The sequence below is a fragment of the Cariama cristata genome, unplaced genomic scaffold, assembly GCF_000690535.1.
Source record: "Cariama cristata isolate BGI_N322 unplaced genomic scaffold, ASM69053v1 scaffold13774, whole genome shotgun sequence".
Lineage (NCBI taxonomy): Eukaryota > Metazoa > Chordata > Aves > Cariamiformes > Cariamidae > Cariama > Cariama cristata.
This window is the reverse complement of record NW_009611322.1, coordinates 20,221-33,180: the sequence shown is the minus strand read 5'-3', so window position 1 is coordinate 33,180 and position 12,960 is coordinate 20,221. Positions and strand designations below refer to the sequence as shown.

Sequence of the window (12,960 nt, the reverse complement as noted above, 5' to 3'; positions counted from 1 at the left end):
AGGAGGAAATGTGAGACTGCACGTTGTATTTCATATCTATATCAAATGTGCAATCAGTTATTGCTGAGCAGCTGGTATGCAGTAGGATGTTAAACTGTGGTAGCTTGAGGAGTCTTAGATTAGATGCTAGTAAAACGTATGTACAAACCTATGACAGCGTCAGCCTGTTTTAAGATTTTTCTGTTTCTGGATATTCAAGAGGAAAGTAAAAATTTGCTTATATAGATGCGGTCAAACAATGAGGGGCTTGAGCATGTAAAAAGCAGGATGTTTCATAATTCCTTGGTCCTGTCCTGTCCTCTCCCCCTAAAGCTTCTGAGTTTTTACTATATTTGAGCTGCACAGGCTTTCTGACTGTAGTGAGATAAGGTTTAATCTGGTCTCAGAAATGGTTCAAGAAGGATTTGTTTTCACTTTCTGGTCTGTATCTTTCTAACTAGAAATGGAATATAGTGTGCTTGAGAAGCCAGAAGTACCAGTGAGATACTTTTCTTCGGGGTTATATAGTTATGTAGACATAGTTTTCCTGTTCCTATCCAACAGTGAGAATATATGGCAACAACAGTAAAGTATGGTAGGTAGGTATGTATGATATGGTAAATCTGTTTGCAGGAACCTGAACGTACCGAACTTCCAGTTGGTTCATTTCCAGGAAACAACCTGTTTGGTCAAAGGCAGTAGTAATAACGTTAAACTTTTCTGTGAGGGCTGTGCGCTAGAGGAGGACCCCAAATTGATTCCCAAGTAACTCTCCAATTTGGCCCTGTTTTAGGACTGGTAATAATTTGAGAACTTATATTTTGCAGGGGGGAAAGATAATTGTGTGTGTTAAACTTAGAGTGAGGAGATATGCTTGCTGGAAAAATGTCTTTCGAATCTCATGTAAACTTTAATGGTATGTGGGCATTGCGGTTAGTTTTGCAATCCTATGGGTGAATTATGCGAAGGCAGGCTTGCACTCATGTAACTAACTTGATTTCTTTCTGTCTAGCAGGCAGAAATAAGAGTAGTTTGTTATATAGCTAGCGTCTAGAATCTTTGTCTTAAGGCAGTAGAGAGAAAGCTGAGGTGGATTTAATATAGAGAAGCCAGCTTTCTACTGAGATTGTTACTGAATGTTTTATTTAGCATGGTTTCTACTTGCTGTTAGCTCTGTCTTCACTCATTTTATGAAGCTACACATATTTTTGTAATGATTTTCTACTTCATTTACTTCCTTCTGTGTGCATCATTAGCATGAATGCCATTAAAAAGATCAACACAAAAATATAAAGTGTTTGTCCAACACTGATTAGAGATTTGTTATTGTTATTATTGTTTGGGGTTTTTTGATGACTCTCATGTATTTGTCAGGAAAGGGACAAAAGAAATGAGCTCAAACTGGAGGACACTTTCTTCTACAGGTTCATAGCTTAGACATATTCTACATCAAATAGAAACTGCTTCTCACACTTCTTTTAATTTCTGGATGAATGCTCAAGTAAATGTGGCATGAAAAATGGATTTAAAACCAGTCTGCAAAAGCAGGAGAAGATCAAGCCATTTGATTTATGGGGTGTCAGAAGCCCTCCCTGGATGCTCTGCTGACTTGTGGCAATGGAAGCATTGGGTTTAGAAACTTAAAGAAGTATGAGTGAAACACTGGAATAGGTTGCCCAGAGAAGTTGTGGGTGCTCTGTCATTGGAAGTGTTCCAAGTTTGGTTGGACAGGAGCTTTGAGCAACCTGATCTAGTGAAAGATGTCCCTGCCCATGGCAGGGGGGTTGGAACTAGATGATCTTTAAAGGTCCCTTCCAACCCAAACCATTCTATGACTCCTCTAAGAGTTCTGCCAGACAGATTTCTTGTGTCGATGATAATCTGTAATTTAGGAACTGTTGGGATGTCTATGGTTAATTCAGTGTATTTGGCCACATAACAAATGCTGGGAACACAGAAATCTCTGAGCGGAAATTGCAATAAGTGGTGAATATTTATTGAAAAACATTGTCATAAAAAGGTGACTGTCTGATGATCAGTGTCTGCCAAGTCCCTGGTGTACAAATTACACTACTTAATGTGTAAGACATCTGCCTTGTGTCTGATACAGCAGTGCTGCTGTGTGACCTGCCCAGATCACAGCAGTTGAAACCACCGCAACTTGCCCAAAATGTTACGGCTTACAAGATCAGTGCTTTCTGTGTCATTGTATACGCACCATTTTCTGAGGTGTGTCCTCTTGTGATAGAGGTAAATGTACGGAATTTCATGAGACTCTTTCCTCTAGCACTAATTACTATCTGCAGAACATGTTTTCCATTCTCTTATTTTGAAAGACGGTTAGATGTGACGCTTCAAGACATGGTTTAGTGGGTTTAGCAGGCATGGTGGCATCGGGTATACGGTTGGACTTGATGATCTTTCAGGTCTCTTCCAACCATAATGATTCTATGATTCTAATTAGAGAGAAGAATTTGCAAGAAACTGAAATAACAGTGGAATCAAAGGTGGCAGAGAAAAAGGCAACAGAAGGCAGAAGAAAACCAAAGAAGTTGAATTTAAACAAGTAGGGTTTAAATGTGCTCGTAAATCCAAAAATGCCTGGGGTAGGTGAGGAGGGGCATATGTAGAGAGATCCTGATAAAAGACATACTGGCAACAAAAAAAAGTTAAAATAAACAAAAGGACACTTAGGTCTACCCTGACAGTGAAATTTTGAAGGTGAAATTTTTTAAATGTTTGATGTTTATAGAACTATAGCGGTAGTGATAGTGTAAGGGAAAGCTTCAGGAGGTGGTTGTTTCTAGTAGCAATAGCATCGGTTAATACAAACTTGATACAGCTTGTTCAGGTTTTCATGTGACCTTAAAGACTTGTTCCACAGCAGTCATTAAAAAGTAATGTATTACTTCAGCTCTTTGTGCTGTCATTATGGTATATTTTTGTCTTCATGATTTGCTTGTGTCTAAAGCATTTCTGAATTACATTTAGCAGAAAACAAAAGGTGCGATTTGCTCTCCAGGAAGTGACTGTAATGACACAAAATTTTGCCTCATTGCAATGGTGATAAAGGAGGAGGGTACCTTGAAACAGAGAACCGAGTTCTGACCTCTATATCCCATGTTCGTGTTTAGTCTGGCTCCTTAGAAATGAGAGCATCTGTCTATCAGTAGGTATTCAGCTGCAGATGGACAAGGCCTCCACAGGCAAAGATGCTGTCATTACACTTGCGTATATATTCATAGGACAGATCAGAGAGAGAGGCCGAAACCAGGGAATAAGGCCATATCACTCTTCAGGAGAAACAGCTTCTTGGGCATAATGTTAGTTTTGTCAGGTTTGATAGCCAGGTATCTTTCTAATCTACTTGGGTCAGGTCATGCTGTGGAAAAGTACCCAGGAGCTTAGTTCGTTCCGTGTTCCCATTATCACTGTAGGGAAGGTCAATGGAATTTCTTTACAGAGAAAGCCCACAAGATCAAGCTAAACTTATCCCAAAGAGGAAAATTGTTCCTCTCTCTAGAACCTCATTTTGCCCACTCCAGACCTCACTGAGCTTGGTGAGAACAATGAAGACAGGAGGCTTGGTTTTATACAGATAGAGCAAGTATTTGTTTTCACACACAACTTAGCAATTAGTGACAAAAGGTACATAAATGATGAAAATGTTCTTATTAGAAGCTAGTTGAAAGGCATTTGAGGATAGAAGTGCAGCCGCTCTGCTGGCTGATACAGTGATGGCAGGAATGTCCCATGCTTTTGGATAATGGCTTTAATTGAAACAGGTGTGCCACACTGCTGCAGCAGTTTAGCTGCTTGCTGATCTCACTCTGAAGTTTACAAGCAGGCTTTTATAATTTTCATTTCCATTAGTGGAATGTCTCTGAGAAGCAACATGACTTGCTTGAAAACATTTTCCATTATCTGCAAGTCGTTCTAAAGTGCTTTCTGCTGTCCTTCCCACGATGAATCCATTTTGGCTTGCTTCAGGGGATTTGCCTTGCAGAATTCCAGCAACCAAGAGCTAGAGATGCATTTTGAGATTCATTTACTGGATGTGTGTCAGGTGTGCTGACTGGGAAAATCAATGCTGTCTGGATGGGTGAGGGGCAGTTCATTATGCTAAGGCCACTGATTAGAGTGGAATTAAATGTTCTCATTCTGTTTCCAAATGTTAAATAGTAGTGGTTGGTTGAAGTGCTAGTGAAACTTTTTCCATGTTTCCTTATTATGTCATTTTAAGTGATCAGGGCAAGCAATATGAAGAGATGAATGGCTGAATCCTTGTGAAAAAAATTGCAAAGAGGCCAAGAGACTAAAGGTCTTTTGTTTCTGGAGCCTCCTTCGAACTAGAATGTGTGCTTGCCATTCTCATCCTATGTACAGCCCAAATGAAAATGAATCTTCTTGAAATCAGAAGAAAGCTTTTGCAAATCTCTGAGCAAAGATGGGAGTCTGGGTCTTTGTGCTGGGTTTGGCTGGGGTAGAGTTTATTTCCTTCACAGTACCTGGTGTGGGGCTGTGTTTTGGGTCGGTGCTGGAAACAGTGTTGATAACCCAGGGTTGTTTTAGTCACTGCTGAGCAGGGCTTGCACAGAGCCAAGGCCTTTTCTGCCTCTCACCCCACGCCACCAGCGAGGGGGCTGGGGGGGCACAAGAAGCTGGGAGGGGACACGGCCGGGACAGCTGACCCCGATGACCCAAGGGCTATCCCATAGCGTATGATGTCATGCTCACCGTATAGAGCTGGGGGAAGAAGGAGGAAGGTGGGGACGTTGGGAGTGATGGCGTTTGTCTTCCCAAGTCACCGTTAGGCGTGATGGAGCCCTGCTGTCCTGGAGATGGCTGAACACGGCCTGCCCATGGGAAGGGGGGAATGAATTCCTTGTTTTGCTTTTGCTTTACCTGTTAAACTGTCTTGATCTCAACCCACAAGTTTTCTCACTTTTACCCTTCTGATACTCTCCCCCATCCTGATGTGGGGGGATGAGTGAGCAGCTGTGTGGGGCTTAGCTGCCTATGGAGGTTAAACCATAACAGTCTTTTACACTTCCTTATGTTTCTCATGCTCCACTTTTTGTTGTTCTGTCATGACTCTTGACTATACCCATAGTTTTATCCTACAGGGTGAAAGAAATGTGGGGGAAAGGGAGAGTGGAGGAGATACGTCAGAAGGAAAATGGACATTTTTCAAACCTTAGCAGTTTTAGAAGCCATGAACTTCACACCCTCTAGATGAAGAAGGCATGTTTCTTTGGAATGGGAACTCGGGAGAATGTTATCTTTCACCTTGGGTGACATTTGGTTTGGACAGTGAAACTAGAATCTTAGGATACAGAAAAATCTAACGAGATGAGTGTGGTTAACTTCTAAAGTCTTGAATTTCCCTGCCCTGGCTCTCCTTGCCTGGAAAAAACTACTGCTGCTTTTTGTGTAAGTTTTTAGCGTGGTAAGATACTCATGGTAGCCCTGGAGAGTGTAGTCTGCTATTCACAACAAAATTAAAGATACAATGGATGTCGTTCCATATTGCTTATGTTCCCCCAATTTTTCAGTGATATGAGAAAGTGAGCAAGAACTTCCATTCTGTGCTTTTCCACTTCTCCTTTGAGCAGCTATACTTATTTTATACTTCAGCAACTGTACTTATTTTAACAATTTTTTGCTAATGGACAGTAGCTCATTACATACTGACAGAGTTCATACACTCCTTTCTCAAATGTCTTTCCTTTTAAGACTGCCATTTAAAAAACCCCAAACAAAACAACCTCCCTTTCCCCAAGTGAGGACATCTGTGACAGGAAGAAATCAAGAGGATGAATTTTCTTCTTTCTCTTGCAGTCGACCCTCTCCTTTCTCAACATAATGTTTGAGAACAATTTGAAAGGGAGTTTTCTCCACACAGATGTCAAAAGCTAATGTGATTGAGGCAAGGACTGTAGACAGATTCGGATCACTTTTTCATTAGGGTTGACTGTGGCAAGGTTGTTGTGTGGTTATAGGAGTTCATGGGCAGGTAAGTGAACAACAGGGAATGACATTGTTGTGCTCCAGTGCCCTAGTTGGAGAAGGCTGGTTAAAACTTGGGTAAATGTTGGTGTTCAAGTGTCACTTTTTACCAAAGCATCCTAAGTACAGCCAATTTTTAAACCCTAGCCTAATTGAAATCAGCCTTATTTAAGTCAAACAAAGTATGTTAATGCTGATTTGCTGGGAACAACTGTAGTAAAATGCAGCTGTCTAGAAGTAAAGCACATCATCTACAAACATTAAGCCTTTAAAAGGTGGGGAGTAAGTTGGCTTCTGTGCAGAGGACTTGCTTTTCTGAATCTGGCAGTGTTGTTATCAGAGTTACCAAGTACTTTTTGCTCACTTCTAAACACACATCTCTTACACATTTGCAAGAATCTTAAACTGAGGTACCTATTTAAGAGTAGCCACCAGCCTGCTGGTGGAAATCTTTGATTTGTTCCTTCCTGATATATTTAGTGCACTACAGAGTTCTTGAGATTTCCTTTCCCTTTCTAATACATTTGCCTTTTTATTTTTTTTTCTTTTCTCCATACTCTTATCTTTTAATTGTTGCAGTAAAAAAAATGTATTTTGCCTTATGTATGCAAGTTCTTGGTTCCTGCTTGGTCACACGAGTCTGCAAAGGCATTTTCATCTCATTTGATTCTCGTAAGATTCAGCAGGTCTTTTCAAAGAAGGCTTAAGATGGCATGTTTCACGAGATATGCTTTTTTGGGGCAACCGCATACCAGTAACTGGGGAATAGTTGGCGTGTCAGAAGAATCCTTTCAGGTTATGGATGACTGCATAAATTCTCTTACTGTTTCTCATTGCTGAACTAATAATACATTTTATTTCTATCTTTGAGTCAGTTTCCAAGTAGGAGTAGTTGAAGCATGGCTTAATTTTGTCAGGATATGATAGTTTCTATTACATTAACTTTCAAGGGAACAAAATTCATCTCAACTTACATTATATTCCAAGTGCAGTAACTTCAAAGAAATATTCAGTGAGAGGTGAAAATAATGAAGGGGAAAAAACTCTAGTTGCAAAGTTAAGCATTGTTACTGTGTATTCAATATTGGGTAGTGTTGCATTAAAGCTAGACTTGAGCTTTTGTTGCTTCAGGTTAAAATGCTGCTGTTTTGAAGGCAGAGTTTTGGGTAGGCTTTAGTTTTCAAGTAAGCTGCATTCAAGCATCTACATTTTAGTAAAATTACTGAAGGCAAAAACATTGTGTAACAGGAAAAAGCTGAAGGCACATGGGGTAGATTTTAGATAGAGGACTTCATAACTATTCCTTAAGTGGACTTTGACTCTACATTTAAAATCAGGCAAGCGTTTCCGAATAGTGATATTTCACCTTTTTGGGGGGAAGTAAGATGTAGGTCTTGTGTTCCTGCTTAATATCAAAATTAAGTCTCCAATATAGAAGGCAGATCAATGGCAGAAAAAAAATACAAGCATGTAATTCAAAACAAACCCACATTTGCTTTCCCACAGATAACTTAGTAGCACTAGCTGCTTTCTTCAAACATTGCATGAAACTGCAGCACAAAATACCTTGCTCTAATGAGGCTCTACTCAACAGTAGGACTCTTCCCTCTGTATATAGATAGAAAAGACAAATTAAATATGGCAGCCATATTAAATTAAAGTTTTGAGATATATGTTGCAGGGCCTTTCTTCCCTTAAGTGTGGTGTTAGATATATTTCACTCCCTTTCCTTATACAAATAAAGCTTTCTTTCTCCTATATAAAAATCAATATGGTTAAAAAGAAATGCAATCAAACCTTTAATAAACATTTTAAAATCCCTTTCTTGTTCATGTTTAGCTAAGATCAAAACTGTAGACTTAGGTGCAGATATACTCTATGGAAATAGAATTACTTCATCTTATTTTATAATTTCAATGCAACTTCCCCACTTTTATCTTTAGAATTTCTTGAGTACTCAAGCCTTGTACTGTCCATTTGCATGGGGGAACTTTATACCTTATGTTTTTATAATGATTATTCTATAGTATGTCAGCTCTTTAAGAATATTTCTACCGAGTGAATATTTCTCCTCCACACCCAGCACACAGGGAGCTCTTCAGCCGTGCCTGAATGGTTGGGTTGAGCAGTTCTTTCTTGCTCTGGGATATGGCAATGCCTTTTGGGTGCTTCCAGTCTGCATAGGGCTGAGGTGCAGTTGTGCACCATTCCTTACCGGTGCTCTCCTTCTACATGGAGTGGAAACCTAGGCTCTTGGCCAAGTGGGTGCTGTGGAAGACACCAGCAGATCTCTCTTCTGCACAGTCAGGACACCAAGATTCTGTGAAGCTATATAAAGAAATGTTTTTACCATTCAATTTAAACATACCTTTTTATCCCTCCTTGCAATTCCACTTTGCTATGTCCTTACCCAAGTCCATCGTAATAGAAGGAAATGCAGCTGAGCATGAACTTAAAATGAGGCCTTTTAATTTAAAGACTGGATGTGAAATTTCTATGCGTATCCAAGGTAATCTCAAGTGAGATTATTTTATTCTTCCCATATATTGTATCAAGGAACTCGTACTCTGTATGCAGTTTGACTATCCTAATATTATGCTGTCAAAATACCTAAATATACCAATCATGTTTCTAATGGAGTCAGATCATGTCCAGTGTTCAAATATATATTCTTTACTTCTGCCATTAAAAGCTAACTGTGCATTTTTAATAGTATCACCTATTTGTCAAGAATCTAGGAGTGAGCAGAATGTGTGAATGCTGTCTACTTTCTATTAGTGTAATTTCAGTATTTATTCTGAAATACCAGTTGAAGCTATTCTAAACGTAAAATATTCTGAGCTATTTTACCAGCATTTCTGTGGATGATCTTTCTGCCTTGAGCTAGAAATAAGTAGGCGATTATTGTTTCAAGGTGATGATCTGTCCTGTTTCTTCAGCACCTCAAGTTTTTAAGAGTAGGGGAATACTAATAATCTGTCTTCTGATATTTATAATGGATTCAAAATGCATTCTAATTTATTTTTTTAAATATTTTCTTCTCTCTAGAAAATACAAAGGATATTCTGGTGATATATGAACAAGAAGCACAAGAATGGGCTCTCTACTTAAGATCTCTTTTTGGACACGTAGTGAACAAAGGAGGAATCTTACTCTACAATCTAGGGACTTCATCTTTAAAGCACCAGGAGCTATTCTCTTTACCCTGTTATAGATGTAAACTCCTGATACTATCGTGTGGACTTCTTAACTGCCTGAATCGAAAGAGAATTTATTTTCTGGAGCAAGTTCTAAAACCTCCGGATAATGTGGTGATTCTACTTTGTGGGGTGGAGAATTCGGAGATTCTTCATGAGATATTGACCTTAGATGGAGGCAGCAAAGAGATTTCCACTGATCAGGAACCTGAGGAATATATCTCTGTTGTTACTGGAATTATTCAACCAGGTAATGTAAAAATGAAAACTTCGTATTATTATTAAAAGAGTTTTTGTAGCTGTATTAATATCAATTAGAAGAGGAAAAAAAGTGATAATTCAGATTTTCTGGAGCAATTATCTCCCTTCAGCTTGGTCCAACAGTTTTATTTTGATGAAGCATTTGTCATTGAAGTGTGATGAAACTGTTGTACTCTTGGTCCGGCTTCATTTTCGCAAGGAAGTAGCTTTGGAAAGTCTAAAAGCTGTCACTGCCACCTGTGAACCTACCATCACTACTTCATGGTAAGACTGAAGAGCTGATATACACTTGTTTCTCTGTTTCCTGAGTTTACAAATCTCAAACTGTACAAAACAATGGGTTTATGTTTCATCTTTCAAAATGCCTTAACGTGACAGTATATATATCTCTAGATAAATCTGACAGTGAAAAAAAGTTACTGAGTAAGACCCAGTTTCATGGATGGCATCATTTCCTGTGTGACACACAAAAGCTGTAAGAGCAGAAGTTCCCTTCTTCTTTTACCAAGCCAAGCAATAAGTCTATACTGGAATGACTAAAACTATCCAGTCTGTATGTTTGCACACCTATGGAAACTACAAAGAAGCATTAATGTAAAAAATTGCACCTCTGGAATGTAAGAAAAGCCCCTCTCCTGAGGGTGAGAGGTACTGAAATGGCAAAGTCTATGCACATGGTTTAGTTTAACCCAAAGTTTGACTTCGCCAGGCTGCACAAATGAAACCAAGAAATAGCTTTAGAAAGGCAGATGCATGGGCCACTTTGGAAAGATGGTGTAAATTGTTGCATAGGTTTCAGGTAGATGGCTGTGTGTTTTCCTTTGAGAGCATATATACTTCTGCTTCTTTGTAGTCTCTAGGTCTCTTACCTCCTCTCAGCTCTTGCTATTTGTCATGATTTTGTCTACTAAGAAGAACATTGTGCTTCTGTCTTTTTTCTTTTTTTTTTTTTTTTTTTACCTGCAAGATGCCATTTTACTGGCACAGGAGCTTGTGCTTGAGAAGGATACCCTGCAGTTCAGGAGTTTTACTTGGAAATTAACCTGGTTTTGGATGCAGATGAACAACTAAGAATATTCTCTTGAACACAGACCCCAGAGTGTGAGTCAGAGTGACCTAGCTGGGCCTCCCTGCTGCCGTGTGCTTGAGCAGATAAACTTAAGCATACTATAAGGCTTTCAAAGCTACCCAGAATGTGTCTATACACAGTCTGGCTATATCAGATCAGTGCTTTCAAAACTACGTTTTAGACTCCTTTTTCCCATCCATCTCCTGTCCTAACATTTCTTGCTGTTCAGTATTTATTAACCTTTTCCTCAGGATATCTTTTTCTGAGCATCTTTCAGACTTAAGTTTTGGGGGTAATTAAGAGTTGCCTGGTTTGGTTTCAGGAGGTGAAGTTTGCAATTTTTGACTGTGTCCGATATGTAGCTTCAGAGTGAAGTTCCTTGGCAGCTTTTTAGTGGAATGAAATCATTGGTTTTCTGCTCTCTGTTTGTGTGTATATAGGAAGGAACTGGGCCCAGAGGCAGTCAGTTGACTCACACACAGGAAATTGCAAACTTTTCTGCAAAGATAAACAATTTCCTAGAAGACATATGATGGTTCTTTGCTTAGGTCTGTGCATTCACAAAAATATTTATTGCATGTGCCCTTGGGATTTTACTTACATTGTAATGTCAAGTGACTAGCAGGTGCTCAAGTGATCTTTTCTTTGGCAGTGGTCAATATCAGCAACTTAGAGACAAGTACAAAGCTGAAAAGATGAATAGTTATTGGAGGCCTCAGTCTCGGTGTGTACATCTTTACTAGGGATGCCTAGACTGTGGCTGGGATCAGACAAGTTCAATTGACTGAACTAGATCCAGGACTGGGAGTGCTGTTGCTGCCTGGAGATTCGGGGCATAAGCCCTCTGCCATACGCATAGCTGAGAACAATCTGGCCCTGTTTTTTCTGTACTGGTGTGCCCTGGCCATCAGGCAGGCCAGCTCAGATCAGTGCTTACTAGGAGACTTCTGCACTGCTCTCTGTTGCACAGTGAAAGTATTCCAAGCGCGAGATTTGCTCTCACCTGGGTGTTGATTTAAGCTCTGAGGAATGAAGATGTGGATGTCTTATCGTTGTTTACCTTTGCTTAAAGATAATGGCGACTATTTGCAGTGTCTGTATTTCTGATATTCTTTTGTGGAATCCTGTTACACTCTTAACCTTTGCAATATCTGTGGCAGGGATTTTGACAGATTATGCATCTGGGAAAAAGATTTTTCCCTTGTATTTAAAATTGCTTGCTAAGGGATTATTAAGTATACTTGGATTATTTTTCCTTTGGAGCAATTTTTTTATGCCTTTCTTGAGGACTACGCACTCACAAGATTTCCCGTCTCTCTTCATATGGATCATCATCTTCTGTCGCTTTCAGTTGTTTTCAGTGCTTATGCCTTGTCCCTTATATTTCTGCTTTTGGAGATAGTGATGAAAACCCTTTTGTGTATGTTCTTGCTTTTCTGTTCCTTTCTTCTAAACTGTTAGTTGCTGTTAACTTGTTCCTCCATACATTTGTACCTTCTTGTCTCCTCAGTATTAACAAGAGCTGTCCCTCTGCCAAAGTCTAAAAATTTAGTGATGTGCTTTAATTACAAATGATCGCGTGGCACCACGCTCTTGTGCACCACCACCACTAAATTCTGTTCATCCCTTAGGACAGCAAGCCATTATGATCCTAGGTCTAATTGATGCCAGGCTCAAGAGTGGCTTGTGGGTAGTTCGAACAACTGAAGATGGATGTTAAATCAGGATGTTGCCTCAGAGTCCTGTGTTAATAATGGTGTAGCTTAGGTGCTAGTAATCACCAACCTTCCACTACAGCTTTCTCCATGCTCTGCAAAGTTCTTAGGCAAGGTACATTCTCAGCTGTCTCTTCTCCCCAAGATGTCTTGGGGAGACATGTTTTGCACTGTCTCTACAGTCTGAGATCGAAAGAGTGCAAAATAAATCTAATTTTATATCCCCCCTGCAATTATTTTGCCAAAACCTTTCACCTACCAGATGGTGCCAGTTTCATCTTGTTGCAGCAGGTAGCGCTCTTTACTTGTTAAAACTTCCTTCTACCTCTGATGTAGTATATATGCCAAAAATTCTAGGCAAAAAATAATACTAATTAAAATGCTCAGTAAAACTAAATAAAATGTAAGATGCAGGGGTTTTGTACCTAGCAGAAAGCTTGTTTGCCCTGTAACGTGATTCAAACACATTCCTGTTAGAACGTGTTCTTGGAGGAGTAAAAGGAGAACTGAGACATGGAAACTGGTCTTCCTAACTTATATTTCCTGGATAGTGACAGATTTTATTGTATTCACCTTATAGTGAATGCAAATATTTTTACTGTTGTCAAAAGATTCCCTTAGTAGGACTTATTCACAAAATACTTCATTGTTTGAAACTGCTACATTCAGATTTAGAGTTCGTTTTGAATTTTGTGTAAGGACCTGTTGTCATTAAAAAAGATAAATCTCT

At 39.4% G+C, this 12,960-nt stretch overlaps 1 protein-coding gene across 1 annotated transcript in view; it reads left to right on the top strand.

Moving 5' to 3' along the window:
- Nucleotides 1–8,388: 8,388 nt before the first annotated feature.
- LOC104160151 (B-cell scaffold protein with ankyrin repeats-like) overlaps nucleotides 8,389–12,960 on the top strand; it is a gene marked incomplete at its 3' end in the record, with an annotated part of 23,948 nt that continues 19,376 nt past the window's right edge. Inside the window, exons 1-2 of the mRNA XM_009698212.1 lie at nucleotides 8,389–8,497; nucleotides 9,037–9,435. Of these exons, the coding sequence (XP_009696514.1) occupies nucleotides 8,389–8,497; nucleotides 9,037–9,435 (508 nt within the window). The remainder of the gene's footprint in view (nucleotides 8,498–9,036; nucleotides 9,436–12,960) is intronic.